Source organism: Bos taurus, chromosome 3 (assembly GCF_002263795.3).
Source record: "Bos taurus isolate L1 Dominette 01449 registration number 42190680 breed Hereford chromosome 3, ARS-UCD2.0, whole genome shotgun sequence".
Taxonomy (NCBI): Eukaryota; Metazoa; Chordata; class Mammalia; order Artiodactyla; family Bovidae; genus Bos; species Bos taurus.
The window spans coordinates 108,052,753-108,070,525 of record NC_037330.1 but is presented as its reverse complement, the minus strand read 5'-3'; the positions used below and the strand labels follow the sequence as shown (position 1 = coordinate 108,070,525).

At 46.1% G+C, this 17,773-nt stretch overlaps 2 protein-coding genes across 7 annotated transcripts in view; both read right to left on the bottom strand.

The window, feature by feature from the left end:
• Nucleotides 1-7,498, bottom strand: part of MTF1 (metal regulatory transcription factor 1) — a 44,559-nt gene extending 37,061 nt beyond the window's left edge. Inside the window, exons 1-2 of one of the 3 annotated variants that reach the window (XM_059883250.1) lie at nt 6,720-7,498; nt 5,222-5,680 (exon numbers count right to left, since the gene is read on the bottom strand). In XM_059883250.1, the coding sequence (XP_059739233.1) occupies nt 5,222-5,629 (408 nt within the window). In that variant the 5' untranslated portion in view covers nt 5,630-5,680; nt 6,720-7,498. The remainder of the gene's footprint in view (nt 1-5,221; nt 5,681-6,719) is intronic. The other 2 variants (XM_005204693.5, NM_001035080.2) reach the window with 2 other exon arrangements.
• A 1,101-nt stretch (nt 7,499-8,599) lies between these two features.
• The window catches only part of INPP5B (inositol polyphosphate-5-phosphatase B), a 54,775-nt gene continuing 45,601 nt past the window's right edge, over nt 8,600-17,773 (bottom strand). For all 4 annotated transcript variants that reach the window (XM_002686466.6, XM_059885193.1, XM_010803802.3 and 1 more), the window contains 6 exons: nt 15,775-16,010; nt 13,237-13,350; nt 11,625-11,709; nt 10,844-10,971; nt 9,665-9,776; nt 8,600-9,425 (listed from right to left, as the gene is read on the bottom strand). In XM_002686466.6, the coding sequence (XP_002686512.2) occupies nt 9,283-9,425; nt 9,665-9,776; nt 10,844-10,971; nt 11,625-11,709; nt 13,237-13,350; nt 15,775-16,010 (818 nt within the window). In that variant the 3' untranslated portion in view covers nt 8,600-9,282. The remainder of the gene's footprint in view (nt 9,426-9,664; nt 9,777-10,843; nt 10,972-11,624; nt 11,710-13,236; nt 13,351-15,774; nt 16,011-17,773) is intronic.

Below are 17,773 nucleotides of genomic sequence, written 5' to 3'. Positions count from 1 at the left end.
CTTCCGGACCCCCCAGAGTCCCTCAGGGCAGGGATTATTTCTTTGTCCTTCCTGATATTTGACAAACGCTGATGATACTCAATAAATAAAAGCTTATGGAAAGAATGAACAGATCCTCAACACTAGCATTTCAAGCAGAAACTGTCTCTGTCCTAGTTCTGCAGGGCAATTCTGTGAGAGTTCACAAGGGAACCTGTAAAGGAATATAATCACGGTGTGCAAAGACTAAAAGTGGGCGGGTCCCCTCTGCAGAGTCAGCAGCAACCTGGTTTGTCTCAGAGGATCCTCACACGGCCGTAGGGATTCATAATGAGCAATGAGATTGGAACTGGGTCCCCACGGTAAAGGGCACATCGCAAAAAGGCTTTGAAACACTGGAGTCAAATTTTCCCCCTTATTCTATATCTTAAATTTGTCACACTAAAAAAAAAAAAAGATCTCTTGGAATGTCACTGACCAACATAGCAAGCAACCCAATTCATTAAGCATCCCTATAGCTGTGCTTCTTGGCAGAAAAATATATTTTCTCCCAATCAATGCTCTGGGACACTCTGGTGCATCATAAAGAGCATATTTGGTATGTGACTCCTGGGTTTCTTCACCCTTCTTGGCCAACCATGCAGCAGAGAAGTGCAAGGTCAGTTCAGGGGTGCGGGGAGACACATTCACTGATGTGGTTCAGAGGAAGTAACCCGACAGTCCTGAAAAGGTCTTGGGAAGGGCATAGCTGTAAAAAAGCTTAGGAAACCAAGTGACTGCATGAACCGACGAAAGGAAACACAGCTGCTTAGAAACCTGGAGTAAAAAGGTATTAAAGGAGCAATTCTTAAGAATGCTGACCCTGAGAATGACAGGCTGTCATTCTGACAGGTCAGAGTGACGATGTTCTGATTTGCGAGCTTCTAAATCATTGACTCGATGAACTTAAGTCTTAGCACACTCTGGGAGATAGGGAAGGACAGGGAAGACTGGTGCACTGCCATCCATGGGGTCGCAAAGAGTCGGACACAGCTTAGCAACTGAACAACAATAACAAGTCAACAGGCAGACAGCAGCAAAGCAGCAAGTACAAGAATAAGACAGGTGCACTTTGGGTGGGAATGACCAGTGGCCCTGCGGAAAAAGGGAGGATCTGCAGCAAGGCTCTGGCTGGTTTCTTTTTGCACAAAACAAGCACAAGGGAGAAAAAAATGGAGTAACAGGTAAGCCAACCACACACTATAGCAAACAATGGAACAATCTAAGGTAAACAGGAAAATCAAGCCAGAATCTGACTCAGAAAACAAGCTGCTTAGGAAGCCAAGAAGACTAGCTATCAAATAATTTGATTTCTTAAGAGTAACACCTGGGCATAGAGATGCAGAAAAAGACCACGGTTTTTTGTCGTTTTTTTTTAAAGGTGGAGGTGGGGGGAATGTAAAGAAATCATGAAGAATGTTATCAGTCAGTCATAAACATTGGCCTCTTCATACCAATTAAATGGATTTAAATGCCAAGAAATAAAAGAACATCGCTGTTACAACGAAAGCTACATTTATGATGGTGCTCCAGGAAGGCGACTCTACTGAATGTCTGGTCATTTAGCACAACTTTCAAAGACTGAAAGCCACTGTAGCTTCTCCCTCAACCCCCAGCCAACCCCACACCTAATGATTTCAATGCGTTTCTAGAACCTTCCATGTAGGTCTCATGGATAGAATGGGAAAACATGGTGGGAGGAAAAGAAAGCACAGTGGGCTAAACCCATGGTGGACTGAACAAGGCACTTGTCTTATTCAACATGATTATCAAGGATCAAAAGACATGAATGGTAAACCAGGCTTGCAAGCTGGACGGAGTGGAAAAGTGACAGCTCGTATCACTGGTTGCATAACCCTCCCTTCCCTACCATCTCCTCCTTTTCTGCCTAGATCAGCATTCCCAAAACGTGTTCCACAGAACACTGACCATGGAAATAAGACCTGGAAAGATGATTTCGCAAGTTCAAAATAATTGGAGAATTCTGCATTTCCTTCCTTCTTGGTTATTATCAAAAGCTCTTGAGAAATCCCATATTCATAAACAAATCTCTGTCTTGATTTAACTTAAATGTTTCCCAAACATCTGCTCTTGAAAAACTCTCACATAGTAATCATTAACTGAGGATGGCCCGAAGTTTAGGCCCTGAGCCATGCTCAGATTTCCTCTGCTAAAACAATGATCCAATCCCCTTACTTACTACTGCCTCATCACTTTTCCTCCTCCAACTACCCTATTTAAAAAAAGAGAGAGAGAGAGAGAGAAACCCTGATGCTTCCTGCCTCCTGTTTCCTCACCACCCACTCACTTCTCCATCATTTGAAATCTGGCCTCAGCCTCCGGTGCACGTCTTCCCACGAGGTGATCAACTGCACAAGCAGCAGAACTAATGGCTCATCTTCAGCCCCTCGATCCCTCTTCAGGGTCACAAAAGAATATTCATATTTCTGAAGTCCCTCTTCCCTCAGCTTCCACAGCATTGTGTGTTCCACCCATCTCTGGGACTATGTGATCTCTGGTTCCTCTTTCTCTTTCTAACCCTTAAATTCTCAGAACAAGTCTTACTTCTTCTCCTTAGGTTATTTGCCCACAGTTTGAACTACTGCACTTTCATGGATCCACAATTCTCATCCCAAACCCCTTCCTTGACTTCAGATCCACATTTCCAAACAGCTTCTCAATTTGTTCACTTGACTTTCCTCCAAGTACTATACATTCAATATACTCCAACCAGTTCACCAGTTTCCCCACCAAATATTCTCCTCTTCCTCCCCTCTTGATCCCTGTTAATGGAATCACCATTCTTAGAGGGCAAGGGGGACAGGAGAGTTAGCTGCTTTCTCCTCAGCCTGCATAGAGCACTCTGAAGAGGCCTCAAAGTACCTATCACAGTGGACATGAACTACTTAACTCACTGCTGAGATCTGAAGCTCCATGAGTCATCTGTGTGGCCACTGTGCTAAGAGAGAGAAGACACTCAACATGCTTACGCTATGCTATGCTAAGTCACTTCAGTCGTGTCCGACTCTGTGTGACCCCATAGATGGCAGCCACCAGGCTCCCCCATCCCTGGGATTCTCTAGGCAAGAACACTGGAGTGGGCTGCCATTTCCTTCTCCAATGCAGGAAAGTGAAAAGTGAAAGGGAAGTCGCTCAGTCGTGTCTGACTCTTAGCGACCCCATGGACTGCAGCCTACCAGGCTCCTCCATCCATGGGATTTTCCAGGCAAGAGTACTGGAGTGGGGTGCCATTTAAATCCTTTGAATCAGACTCAATTTACCACTCGTTCTTCAAATTTCAATAATAAACCACATTCTCTTATACGTCAACACAAGCTCTGGATTCTTTCCATGTTAACCTTCATCAGACTCAAAGGAAATCCCAAACCTAAACTGAAACCATCTTCTAACCAGGCAATCAAGCTGCCACGGCTATCAGAGCAACATTTCTAAAATGCTACTCTAACCACATCACTCCTTGGCTCAGACACCTTCAGTGCACTTCCAGAACACAGTCCAGACCCGCTGCATGCTATCACTGCCTTCCACGTCTGGATGTCTGCTATCTTTTCATTCTTCTCTTCCACAGCTCCCTGTGTTCTAGTCTAGGGGTAGTCTAGGAAACCCAACGCCTGTTTTCTCCTGTAAGTAGAATTTTACTGGAATACAGCTAATTGACATTTAGGGCCAGACAATTAATTGTTTGTTGTAGGGGGCTCTCCTGTGTACTAGAATGTTTAACAGGATCTTTGGACTCTACCCAATAGGTTCCAGTAACATTTCCCCAAGGTGACAACCAAAAATGTCCTCAGACATTGCTAAATGTTTCCTGGGGGACAAAACTATCCCCAGCTAAGAAACAACAGTCTAGAGATTTTCAAGTGTCAGCTAACAGTAAGATGTCATTGCCAATAAAATACAGGCCATATAGTAATTGTAGTACAGTGTCCAGATGAAGAGATAAGAGTCGCATGGTATTTGGTGCCAGCTGACTCACACTTCTGAGACTGTCTTCAATTACAAATTTTAAGGACTCCGGAAAATTGGAACTCATACAATGAAAAGTGACCAGGATGCTGAGAAACTAGGGGAAGATGTCATAAGAGGGACACTAAAGTCAGTGGAGAAGATGTAGAGAAACCCATGATCTTTAACTACCTTAATGGGTTGCCCTCTGTGGAAGGTTTAGCTCACTGCTCAGAAAGGAAGATCTAGAACCAGCGGGCAGCAGCTGCAGGAAGGCAGATTCTTGGCTTCATACAAGCCAAAGCTTTCTAACAATCAGAGCTGGCCAACAAACTTTGTATTAGGCTGAACTGTGGAACACTGTGCTCTCATCATCCTGGAGGTATGCAAGCAGAGACCAGAGAAACTGCTGCAGAGAGATTTCTGCATGAGGTGGGAGGTATGACACGATGGTCTCACTAGGTCTCCCTTCCAGCTCTGAGATTCTAAGCCTAGCAAAGGAAAACCATATGCCACGAATCAAATTCTCCAGTTTCAAGACCTGAATTACAGTAAAAGAGAAAAGTATTTTGCAAAATGATTTATCCAATGGCTGTTTAGCAACATCTGACAGTTAGTCCCTGGCATTTTAACTACCAGGGATCTACGAGTTGACCTGCAATTAGTTCCTGGAAAATGTATATCACTACCTTTAAACCACATCTTTTACTCTGCTAATTATCACCACTTTGTATCAAGCTTTACAGTTTTCAAAGCACTGTAAGAATGAGTTACCTTACGCGCACTAGCTAAACACAAGCATGAAAACTTTTAGATATACGGCCTCTTGCTCGAGTTTCTTACAAAAGAAAGATAGCCTTCATTGTCCACTACGTGTTCACTAATAAAGCATACTCCAGCAAACACTCATTTCTCCAAAACAAAGCATTTTTACACAACGCAGTTATTTCCGCATCAGAGACATGGATTTACCTCCGTGAGATGTCTATTTTATTTATGATCTGAGGAGGAAATTTGGAAAAGTAGCAATTTAGCTTTCCCAGATTTCAACATAGCCATACACACTGAAAGTTTCAGAAAAGAGTCACAACAAAACACGAAGCATATACTGTTAAGGAAAGCCACTGTAGGTCCTAATTCCAGGGGCTCTGATACTCCCTGGCTGAAACTGCCATCTAGTGTGGTTTAAGGACCCTCCCCAAAGCCAAACCGGGCCCTCACCCACTGCTTTACTTACTTCTTTACGTTTTGTTTCTGGACATTCCGACTGCAGAGTGAGGGTTGCACCTTCAATATTTCTTGGCATGGGCGTGGAACCAGGGTTTATTGTTAAATGGATCTGATCTGGTGAGATAATGTGTTGCACGTAACCCTGGGACATTGCTTCATGATCTATTAGATGAAAGCCCTCTTCACCCCCTACTAGAAAAGGCAAGTGTTCTCCGCACTGTCCATCGTCATCTTCATCCTCCAAAGTGCCAGGATCCTGCTCGATAAGAACAGTCGTCCTATCGTAAACAGTTCCAGATGAGGAAGGCACCAGTCCGTTCTTATCCACAAACCTGAGCATCTTGTCATCGGGGGTCAGCTCATCTTCCTCTACCTCAAAGTAGCTGATGCTGTCGTCTGGACTGTGGTCCCCCATGGTTCAGTTGTGCTCAGCCCAATTGTGAGAAATGGAAAGGCAGTGACCTGTCTACAAGAGAACAAAGCCAGAGTCAAAGTCATAAAACACAGGACCCAGGGACCTCACCTTCACAGCAGTCACGAGACTCTTTTTGCTCTCCATATAAGAGCAGGCCAGAGCAATGAAAAACATCTTCTTTGGGAATTTCTTCTTTAAGTTGAAAACTATCAAGTCATTTTGAAGGAAAAACAATGCCTTTTTTAAAAAATGGAAGTAATGGGAATTCCCAGTGGTTAGGACTGTAGAGCGCCCAGATTCAATCTGTGGTCTGAGAACTAAGATCCTACAAGCCACTTAGTGTGGCCAAAGAAATTTTTTAAATAAATAAATAAAATAAAAAAATTTAATGGAAATAATAAGTAGCAGCTCATAAGACCTTCCAAATGTGCCTTACTGCCAAACACTGTGAAGGTGAGTCAAAATACTTAAGGGGAAACAGGGACAAACTGTTTCAGGGCTGAGTTGTTATAAATCTTAAAGAAAGGAAACTCCAAATGCAACAGTGAGGCAGTAAGTCTATGGTGGAAGAAGCAGGGCTTTGAAGGTAGGGTCACCTAGCCACAAATCCTGGCTTTCCTACTTACTGCCTGGGTAACTTTCTGTGCCTTACTTTTCACTTACATAGGGTGGGACTGGTAATTCCTGTTCTCACAAAACTGTTATGCAGAGTAAAAGACATAATGTATGTTAAAACGCAATGTCTGACCACAGCAGAGGAATCAAGGGTGAATCTGTTCTCTTCATCCCAAAACAGATGGTTCAGTTTCTGGGTAGTGGAGCTGACCCCTAATCAGGTATATCTAATGAAGATCACTTTATCTATTAATCTCCTAAAACAATCTGGTGTCCACTAGAAGTTAAGTTTTATAGGGTGCTCTCTGAAATGAGGGAATAAAGAGTCTTATTTTCGTCCCTAGGCATGAGGAGTTCAGGAAATATCAGTTAAATGAATGAAAGACTTGCAGATACACCCTCTTGGAAGGATATACTCTCTTGGGGAAAATATCAAACTTCAAGTTTTCCTGTTCTGGAATACTGATTCTTTTACCTGCAAACACACCGGTTCCACAAACGCGGGTTTGGCAGACAGAATAGAGAATTTACAAATAATTAGTACATCACTTTTAGTTTTCAGTCTGGCTTTGCACTTTATCTTTCTCTTCTGTTTCGGATCAGAAAGTGAACCTTTACTCGGTAGGGCGGCTAGACACAGTGGTAGTTACCAGAGACAGGCCAGGGGATCTGATCCGGGAGGAACCGGCCCGACCCCTTGCTCTGGCTTACGCAACCCGGCAGATGCACATTTCGCTGCATCTGAGAGGAGAGATAAGAGCACCGGGGGCCCCACTGGGCTGCCCCAGCACCACAGGCGGCAACGCGGAGACCAACTGTCCGGAACAAACAAGACCAGGAGCTTTGAGGGTGGCAAACGAGAAGTACAAACGGAGCACCCTTAAGAGGAGCCTGGGAAAAGGAACCTGTCTGGGATGGTCCCCCGTCAAAGGCTACCCGAAAACACCCGAAGTCAGGCTGGGGGGCTCCAAGCCGAGAGAAGAGGGGCAGGGTCCGGATCTCCATGGAAACAGGGGAGGGGGGCTGGATACTCATCCCCATGGAAACGGAGGCGGGGTGGGGTCCCTATGGTAACCGGTCTGGGGTCCCTACTGGAAAATGCTTCAGGAGGAAGCCTAAGTCCCGTGCCTCCCGGGAAGTCCCCAGCCCAGGCCGCGTCTAGTTTCGCCTTTTACCTCCGCGGCTCCCGGCAACGGCGGCGGCGGCAGCAGCTTCTCCCCTCCCCAGCGGCACCATGATTGCCCCCACCTTCCCCGAACGTCACTTCCGCTTCCGCTTTCCGGAGGAAAGAGAAGATACGGGCTCCGCCTCCCATTGAAGCTTCTGGTTGGTTTAGTCAGTGTGGGGGCTGAGCTCGAGCCTCCAATTGGTAAGCGCTAAAGGGGTGAGGCGGGGCGGGCACCGCGGAGACTTCGCTGGGCCGCGAATTCCGCCCGCGCGGTGAAGAATCTGCCTCGTATTCTGCTTGCCGGGGGTTCGAAGTTCCGCTCTAGAGGCACCAGACGCGAGGAAGACGGGTCAGACCCGCAAATCACTAACCCAAAGTCTCCTCAGCGGGGCTTGCGCTGCCGTCACCTTGGCAGCCGCAAGCACGACGGAAAGGACCACAGTTAGCCGCTGAATTCCGGCCGGGACCGCAAGGGGGAAACCTGGAAAGCTGTGGCATTCCCGCGTTTCTCCTGTAGCTCCAGCTTCCCCTCCTCACCCAACAAAGTTAGTAGGCCAGGAGGGCTCCAGAAAGGAATCCTGGACCCAAACGGCAGAAATGGGGAGTATTCCAAGCCTGGCCAGAGGGCGCCGCCACCTCTTCCCCCTCTCACAGGCTCTTTTAAGACGCCCAAGTCCCTCCTCACTCGCCTGCCCAGGCCGTGTCTCCCAGGTTTTTCTCCAGAGGACTGCCGGCTTCCTCCGGACACGCACCCGGGCCAGGTAACGCCACCTACTGGCCATTCCCTTTCTTTCACCGTTCACATGGTCGTACAGCCTGCCCGTATCTGAATCGGTACACTGCCAAGGAGTGGTGGTGTTCCAAGAAGCGATTTTGAACGTGCTTTCATTCTGCTCCAGACTTATAAATGCCTGTTAGATCTAGCTGTCGGAACTTCTTATCAGCCACAATCGTCTTCCCTATAAGCTACTTATTCAGCGTGGGACAACCCTCAGAAATTAGATCAGGGGTCAAGGGGTTGGGCCATGCCTGTACTAGCTCTTCCTTGAAAAATGTAAATAGTGGTTGTTATCACCAGACTGCCAGGCAAGTATCTCTCTGGCCCCTGACCAGCTGCCCCCAGTGCTTATGCCACAAATGTCCAGCTGCTGAGACCTGCCATCTCTAAAAAGATAAAAACAAGCAACCACTGTTAAAAATACATTTATCATTAAAATATATTACACACAGAGGGAATGCATTATATACAGTTGGGAGGATTTGTTGGCCTGGTAAACTCCACTTGTTTCACCAGAACACCAGTTTCTTCAGCATTTTCATTTTCAAGCCACTGTATTGCCCTTGGAGGCTAAGTGGCCAGTTCCAGAGTTGTTGAGCCATATTTATGAGTGGGAAGCGGGGCAGGGTTTGCATATGGGTACACCCATGTCCTCGGACAGAGCACTGAAAGCACCTGGAGAGGCTGTGTGGCCTGTTTATCCAGCAGCTTCCATTTAATTCTTTGTATTTGCATCCTCATTCATCCTTCAGGACTCCAGAGTTTGTTCAAATATCTGATTGTGGGGAGCTCGGCCCAAGCTACAGGGAAGGCACTGTATGCCTTGGAAGCAGGTTGAGCACAAGGAGTATGGCTGTTTAAACGTTAAAAAAAAAAAAAAAGTTAAAAAACTAAAGTTGAACACTGCATGTCAGTTTTACTGTGGTGGATTTCCCCTCAATGTCTTCACAGCAGGACTGAGTGTGATGGTCATGGTGGACAGGGCGGTCTGGGCTCAAGAAACAGGCAGCTGCCACTCAGGCTTCCCTGTGGGCTCATATCCTCTTAGGGCAGCTCTGGAGCTGAAACAGGTGGGGCTGGTAACTGGCTGTCTCAGGCAGAATAGGAGAGGAGAGAGAGAGGCTCCGGGTGAGTGAGGAACTGGTGAACAAATTCTTGAGCCTTCTTCTTTTCTGCCATTTCAAGCTTTTGGTGACCAGCTGGGTTTCGAAGCAGCAGGCTACCAAATATGCTGGCTGCATGAAAAACACATAAGACACAGAATTCAGCAGAAGTACTACTTACTCTCGTGTTCTAAAGGGTGGGGAGGGCTGCCCCCGTGGCAATAGTTTCTGCTTTAAAATAACTATCTGAGGGTAAACTTTGCCCAGAGCTTGAGGTTTTAGTTCCACTGCAGTGGACTTGGGACCTTCCTCAACCACCCTTCTTGTAATGAGTCAGTTTGCAGACTGCTTTCCACACATCCTTGGCTTACCTAGAATATTATCATCCAAATGATTTTTTGCTGAATTTTTCAGCAATTCTTGCAAAAACGCCATCAAATAGGTGAAGACATTTCTGTGGCACGCAGGAAGGGCAGTAATGACCTGAGAGAGGGAGAATTGATATTTGTCTTTTTGTTCATTCAATCATTTCTCCAGTGGCTGTTATGTTCCAGGAATTGACTGTACACGATCCAGGTACATGAGAAAGACTGTGTGTAGAAAACCCTGATCACTCATCACAGGTGCCAAAAGAGAAGCACAGATCAAGTGCTACGTGAATTTAGAGGTCAAATTTCTAACTGCATGTTCTCAAAAGTCAAAAACATCTCAGTTGGGTCTTGAATATAAGTGAAGATTGGACTTGCAGAGGTAAGGACTAGAGCATTTAGGGCAAAAGAAAGTGTAGAAAAAGGCAAGATAAGGAAAACTGTGAGATAAGAAGAGAGAACCCATTGTGAGAAGTCAGTTTTGGTAAGAGCACTACTGTCTGAACAGGCCCTAAGCCTGGAATGGTTGATCAGGCTAGAATTCAAAAAGTACTCTGGCTGTCTGCCTTTCAGAACTGGTGGCAAAGCTTGCACAAAATATATTTCAAAAGAGATTCTGATTCAGAGGAGGTGGGGTAAGACTCGGGAACCTGTATTGTTAGCATATTTTCTAGATTATTTTGCTCCAGCAGGTTACTTATGTGTACGACTAGGTGAGATCATAAACAGTCCCAAATACTGGTTTAAGAAAATCCTTATTTGGCAGTGGAGAGCCTTTCTGACTAATGGGGACCTGATGAGAACTTTTGAACCCCAGATCTAATGGCAGTTCGCAAAACCAATTAGCAGAGGCAGAGCATGAATGCAGGGCCCTGAACCAAGGAAAGTGGGACTAGAATGGAAGAAAGAAGGAGAGTGGCAGAGTAAGGGGATAGCACATGTGGGAGGTGAGAAGAGGAGGAGGAAGGAATGACGCCGTTTTCTGGGCTGAGTCAGTGGAATCATGGTGATGCCATTAAGAGGAAAAGGGACATGAGAGGAAGAATGGGTTTGGGAAGGAAAGACTTGGAGTTGAGTTTCTAAGATATTGCATTTGGGGGATGGTAGCCACTTTTTCCCTGTAGGCCCCATGAGACCCAGGGTTACACCATGAACACGGCAATGCTCCACGCTTGCCCTCACCTGTTTACTTGCTGCGAGGTTGCCGGAACACTCCAAGCAGTTGCGGTAGGCGCTGTAACAGATGACAGGCTCTGGCAGGCTCTCCAAGAAGAGCAGCAGGGCTTCAGCCACAGAATGATTGCTAGCAGCTTTGGGCCCATCGTTAAGGAATAGATGACACTGCTGCCATGGTCACTGTTAGGAAAAGGCCTGGGAGCCAGCACGTGCCAGAGTGCTGTGTGCCCAGTCAGGCTCTCTGCTCAGTGCTCAGATGCTGGACCGACATCGTGAAGGGGCCAAGCTGTTAGCTTAGCTGGGCTCTCCTAAATTCCTGATATATTGGTTGCTTAAGGTTGTAAATGGAGAAGGCAGTGGCGACCCACTCCAGTACTCTTGCCTGGAAAATCCCATGGATGGAGGAGCCTGGTAGGCTGTAGTCCATGGGGTCGCTAAGAGTCGGGCACGACTGAGCGGCTTCACGTTCACTTTTCACTTTCATGCACTGGAGAAGGAAATGGCAACCCACTCCAGTATTCTTGCCTAGAGAATCCCAGGGACAGAGGAGCCTAGTGGGCTGCCATCTATGGGGTTGCACAGAGTCGGACACGACTGAAGCGACTTAGCAGCAGCAGCAAGGTTGTAAAGTCTTCTCTATGCAAACTTTAAATAAGAAAAACATGACAGCTGAGTTCACAGTGTCTGATTTTGAGCCTTAAAATATCACCCTTTCCTTCTGCTCACTTCTCTTACTCATATGCACACACACATATACACACGGGCACACGAACATCTGAAAGGATACAGAGGTTATCAATCATCCCAGTATCTAAACAGTCCCTGATATGATCAAATTCCGACCTCAGGCCTGGCTGCTGAAACAGATCTTCCTGAAAAAAGGAAGAGAGTCACAAAATAATTCTATTCTCAGAAAGTCAGCAATGATTTCCTGACCTAGAAACATGATCACCAGCAGGGTACAGAAAGGGAGAGCATGTTGAGGCTTTTGAATCAACCCAGTAGACAATGTGATGTAGGCTGATGTGGCTAATTCATCTCTCAGGCCTTCCCAGTCATGCTCTCACAACAGGTCTTGAGCATAATAATGTTTCTATTATGAGAGAATTCTCTGGAGTCCAGTGATTAGGATGCTGTGATTCCATTGCAGGGGGTGCAAGTTTGATCCCTGGAGATCTGACCGAAGGGAAAACTATTATTTTTTTTATAAACATTTATTAAAATAGTCGTGTCTGACTCTTTGCGACCCTATGGACTGTAGCCTACCAGGCTTCTCAGTCCATGGGATTTTCCAGGCAAGTGTACTGGAGCTGAAGGGAAAACTTTAAAGTAGCTATGGTTCCTGCAGTGTTAAGAGGGATTAACCAGAAAAAAAAAAAACAAAGAAGATATATCATTTATAAGATGGAGAAAGTTAAAAAGGTATCTCAGTGCTTTGAGAAAATGAGATTATGGCAATAAAGGTATTTCCATGAATCCTAGGATCCCGTACATTCATTTGTTTTACAAAATGACTCAATGCCCAATAACTGAACAGTAACAATATTATATGTATTGCTCAAAAGTTACACCTGGAAGGAGCTCTGAAGAGAAGGTAGACTAGCACAGTCCTTAAGAAGGTGACTTCTAGAGATTCCCTGGGTTTAAATCCCGATCCTGCCCATCTGTCAGCTCTGGGACCCTGGCCAAATTATTTCACCATTTCTGAGCATCTGTCTCCTCATTTGAGAACTACTATGAGAACTAAATCAGGTTGTGCTGCAAAACACTTAGAACAGAGTTTGGGACACTGTAATGCTCAATAAATCTGAGGGGAAAAGCAGAGAGACACTGTGCTAAGAATGTACACTGCTCTGAAGTGGCAGAGCTGCAGTAGATCAGAGTTTCTATGGGTCTCCCTGGGCCCCAGACAAACCAGTCAGTGAAACTGACCAATCTGATGGCAGGAAGCTTGCCCAACCCACTCTGGAAATCAGGCTTCCTGACTCACGGCCTGACGGCACGGGTACCCCTGCCTGTCTGGCTTGTCAACAAGTGAGCCCCTCCCATTCCTAGAAGCTGATGAGAGTTCCTGCAAAGGAAAGCAGGCTGACATTCTGAGAAGGTTTCAGATGCCTTTCTACTGGGGGACCCCAGAGGCCCAGGGAGGGAGTATGCTCTGCCCAGAAGGCCCTCCCAGGCTGCTTCCCCTAGGAAGAATTGGGTGCTATATGTCATAGCGGGGCCCCATGGGAGTGTGGCACGTGAACCTGTCAACCTCCACTCCACGGTGGAAGAGCAGCGTTCCACAGGTTCTGCAGGGTAAAGGTGTTTTCTGCCCAAAGTTCTCAGGGCTGATGCTCTTTCTCAAGGCAGCATGGCCTCTGTCAGGTGTGAATACCTACCTCAGCACCACCTACCTGCTGGATGGCATTTCGGTACAGGTAATCAACCAATATCCAGAGCTCCTTGGGGATGTCCATGGGTTTCTCCAATTGGCTCCCATTATCTTCAGTCTGGAGTTGCATCAGAGTCTGAAAAGAAATAAAAAGCATGATCAGAAGGTCCACCAATGGAGCTTTCACCAGGCTGGCTTCAGGAGAATGCAGGATATGGGGACGCAGACCCACGGAAGAAGGGAAGCGTTTTGATGTCCCTAAGCAAATGCTCATCAGGCAAAAATGAAATCAGGTGGCATGATCAAGGTATGAAAAGTGACTCCTGAGAATTGGGAGTGGCTTATGGCAAGTAGTTTCAATGAATCAGGTGAAATATGTAGCATCTTAGAAACAAACATCCTGCCTGTAGCACTTTCACCATCAGAACCAGAGAAATGGTGTGGTCTGGTGAAAAAGGAGCACAGACTTAGGAATCCCAAAACCCAAAAGCAAGGTTGAGGTCCAGGATTAACTCACTACACAGATCCGTGACAAAAATCACTCCCCTTATTAGGCCTCTGTTTTCATCCATAAAATGGAGAGAAGAGAGTTCAGGAGTCCCTAAATTAAAAAATGAAATGGAGGAAAAAGAAAAGCATACCTATTGCCAAAAATCTGTTCCAAACTAGCTCCCCTGTATTAAAATTATCTCCATAGGAACTTTTTATTAATTTTATTGGACTATAGTTGATTAAGATGAGCACCAAAGAATGGATGCTTTTGAACTGTGATGTTGGAGAAGACTCTTGAGAGTCCCTTGGACTGCAAGGAGATCCAACCAGTCCATCCTAAAGGAAATCAACCCTGAATATCCACTGGAAGGACTGATGCTAAAGCTGAAGTTCCAATACTTTGGCCACCTGATGCAAAGAACTGATCCATTAGAAAAGACCCTGATGCTGGGAAAGATTGAAGGCAGGAGAAGGGTACGACAGAGGACAAGATGGTTGAATTGCATCACCAACTTGATGGGCATGAGTTTGAGCAAGCTCCAGGAGTTGGTGACGGACAGGGAAGGCTGGCGTGCTGCAGTCCATGGGATTGCAAAGAGTCAGACACGACTGAGTGACTGAACTGAAATGATAGTTGATTTACAATTTTGTGTTTGTTTCAGGTATACAGTAAAATGATTCAGTTATACATATACATATATTTATTCTTTTTCAGGTTCTTTTCTCATACAGGTTATCACAGAATATTGAGCAGACTTCCCTGTGCTATATAGTAGGTCCTTGTTGGTTATCTGTCTTATATATAGAAGTATGTATATGTTAATCCCAAGCTCTTGATTTCTCTGTCCCCACACTTCCCCTTTGGTAACCATAACTTTGTGTTCAATACCTGTAAGTCTGCATATGAATCTTTTTAGATCTCAGAAAATTATTTTAGGATAATACACCAAGTGATGATTAAAACAGGGAATTCCCTGGTGGTCCAGTGGCTGGGACTCTGAGCTCTCAATGTCGAGGGCCCAGGTTCAGTCCTTGGTTGGGGAACTAGGGTCCCACAGGCTACGCAGCGCAGCCAACAAAATAAAACAAAACAAAAAAGTGATGACTAAAACAGGAAAAGAAATAACTATTGTGGGGCAGGGACATGCATTATCTTAGTATCTGTGGCTGAATTTCTTTAATAATATTATGAAGGATCAAAAAACACAGCAAAACATTTCACAGTTTTTCCATCAAGAGGTAGTCTTGCCCTGTCCCTAGAATCTGGACTGACCTCACAACTTGTTCTGATCAATAAAATGTGGCAGAAATGGTACCATGTGAGTTTAGAGGCTAGGCCACTAGGGGCCTTACAGTTTCTGCGTTCAAACTCTTGCCACTACTGAGGGAAGCTCAGACCAACCTACTGAATGGCAAGAGCCCATAGTGAGGGAGAGGTCCAGTGAGCAGCCAACACCAAGAAAGTAAGGGAGGGGCTTCCCCGGTGGCTCAGTGGTAAATCCACCTGCTGATGCAGGAGACACAGCTTCCAGCCTTGGTCCATGAGGATCCCACATGCCATGGAGCAACGGAGGCCATGTGCCACAACCAATGAGCCTGCAAACGGCAATCACTGAGCCCACATGCCGCAGCTACTGAAGCCTGCACACCCTAGAGCCCAAGCACCGCACTAGAGAGTAGGCCCCGCTCACGACTAGAGAGAAGCCCTTGCAGCAACCAAGACCCAGAACAGCCAAAAATAAACAAAGAAAAATTATTTTAGAAAGAGAGGAAGGCTTCCTTGAACCCTCTGGCCAGCACAGCTGCCATTGACAAAAATGAGCCTGGGCGAGACCAGCAAAAGAGCCACAATGGAAACTCATATGAGAAGCAATAACTTGCTGTTGTTTCAAACCACAAAAAACTGTCAGGATGTCCGATACACAGCAGTACACATCTGACAGCATAGGCAAACACCATGGAGGCTAGAGAACCCTCAGGTCCCTGGCAAGGCAGGCATGAGAGCCTCTCACTTGACTGGCTTGGCTGCTACATCCTTCTAGATGTTTTCTTGTGGCAAGTAACTTACCAGCTCTCTAATGGTTTCTAGTGGCAAGTCCAAAATCGGCTCCTTCATGTAGCACAACGTGTGAATGGGCGATCCAAAGCAGCTTGGTATGTAGTTCCCAGACACAGATAAGAAGTAATCCTTTCCCCTTTCCAAGTGCAAAACCAGAATGTCCTCGATTTTGTCTTCACCTGAGTTGAGCTTTGTAGCTGTGGTCTTATTTACAAATAGCTCTAATTCAATCTCAATGGCAGAATCTAAAAAAAAAAAAAAAAAGTAAAAAGAAATGCTGGTTGGCAGGAGGCCAAGAGGAAAGGGGGCGAGAAGACGGGCTGGCAGAGGGTCGGGCATACAGAGTTAGGGGAAGGAAATAAGAGGTATCAGCCAACCAGCAAGAATCTACATGCTCAGCACTCAAGAGACTCCTCTGGAGGAGGGCTTGGCGACTCACTCCAGTATCTTGCCTGGAGAAACTCATGGACAGAAAAGCCTGGCGGGCGACAGTCCATAGCGTCACAAGAGTTGGACACGATTGAAGAGACTGAGCATGCACACACACACACTCAAGAGACACGTGAACAAGGAGTTTATGGTCCAAAGGGGAATTGAAAACAGTAAACAAAAACACGAATAGGTAATTGCTATTAAATTCACGTTCTAGGTAGCACTGCTCAAGCTAGGTTCTACTTCCCTGGTGGCTCAGACGATAAAGCGTCTGCCTACAATGTGAGACCGGGGTTTGATCCCTGGGTCGGGAGGATCCTCTGGAGAAGGAAATGGCAACCCACTCCAGTATTCTTGCCTGGAAAATCCCATGGACAGAGAAGCCTCGTAGGCTACACTCCATAGGGTCGCACAGAGTCGGACACGACAGTGATTTCACTTCACTTCACGCTCAAGCTGCTGCTGCTGCTGCTGCTGCTGCTGCTAAGTCGCTTCAGTCGTGTCCGACTCCGTGCGACCCCATAGACGGCAGCCCACTAAGCTCCTCCGTCCCTGGGATTCTCTAGGCAAGATTACTGGAATGGGTTGCCATTTCCTTCTCCAAAGCGTGAAAGTGAAGTCACTCAGTCGTGCCCGACTCTTAGCGACCCCATTGACTGCAGCCCACCAGGCTTCTCCGTCCATGGGATTTTCCAGGCAAGAGTACTGGAGTGGGGTGCCATTGCCTTCTCAGACACTCAAGCTAGAAACAATTAATAAGAAGGTGTGGATCCAGTAGAAAATATAACATGTTATTAGACTGTGAACTGTCCACTTGCTTTTGTTCACTCACTAAATTGTATCTGACTCCTGGCGACCCCGTGGACTGCAGCATGCCAGGCTCCTCTGTCCTCCACTATCTCCCAGAGTTTGCTCAAATTCATATCCATTGAGTTGGTGATGCTATCTAACCATCTCATCCTCTGCCATCCCCTTCTTCTTTTGCTTTCAATCTTTCCCATCATCAGGGTCTTTTCCAAGGAATCAGCTCTTCACATCAGGTGGCCAAAGTACTGGAGCTTCAGCTTCAGCATCAGTCCTTCCAATGAATATTTAAGAGTTGCTTTCTTTTAGGATTGACTGTTTTGATCTCCTCATTGTCCAAAGGACTCTCAAGAGTCTTCTCCAGCATCACAATTTGAAAGCATCAATTTTTCAGCGCTCAGCCTTCTTTACGGTCCAGCTCTCTCATCTGTATATGACATGTGAACTGACCACAAAACAAGCTAACCCCTTTGCTTCACAGCATAACACAGTGCCAAGGAGAAGCTGGGAGAGAGATACGGGTGGTCAGGCCGGACATAATTTCTGGATGACCACCCTATTATCTTCGCCACAAGAGCAGACAATTAGGAATTGACTATAGTGAGACAGAAAGTGAAAGGGTTCTTGTTACAGCCACACCTGCTTCACAGAACTGTGTTTTCTGTGTGAAATTATAGAGCATCCACATGACTGAGAATACTTTTGACAATGAACTCACGCCCTTTACTATTTTACATCTTATCTATGGATGGATCTCCATCTTGAGAGTCCC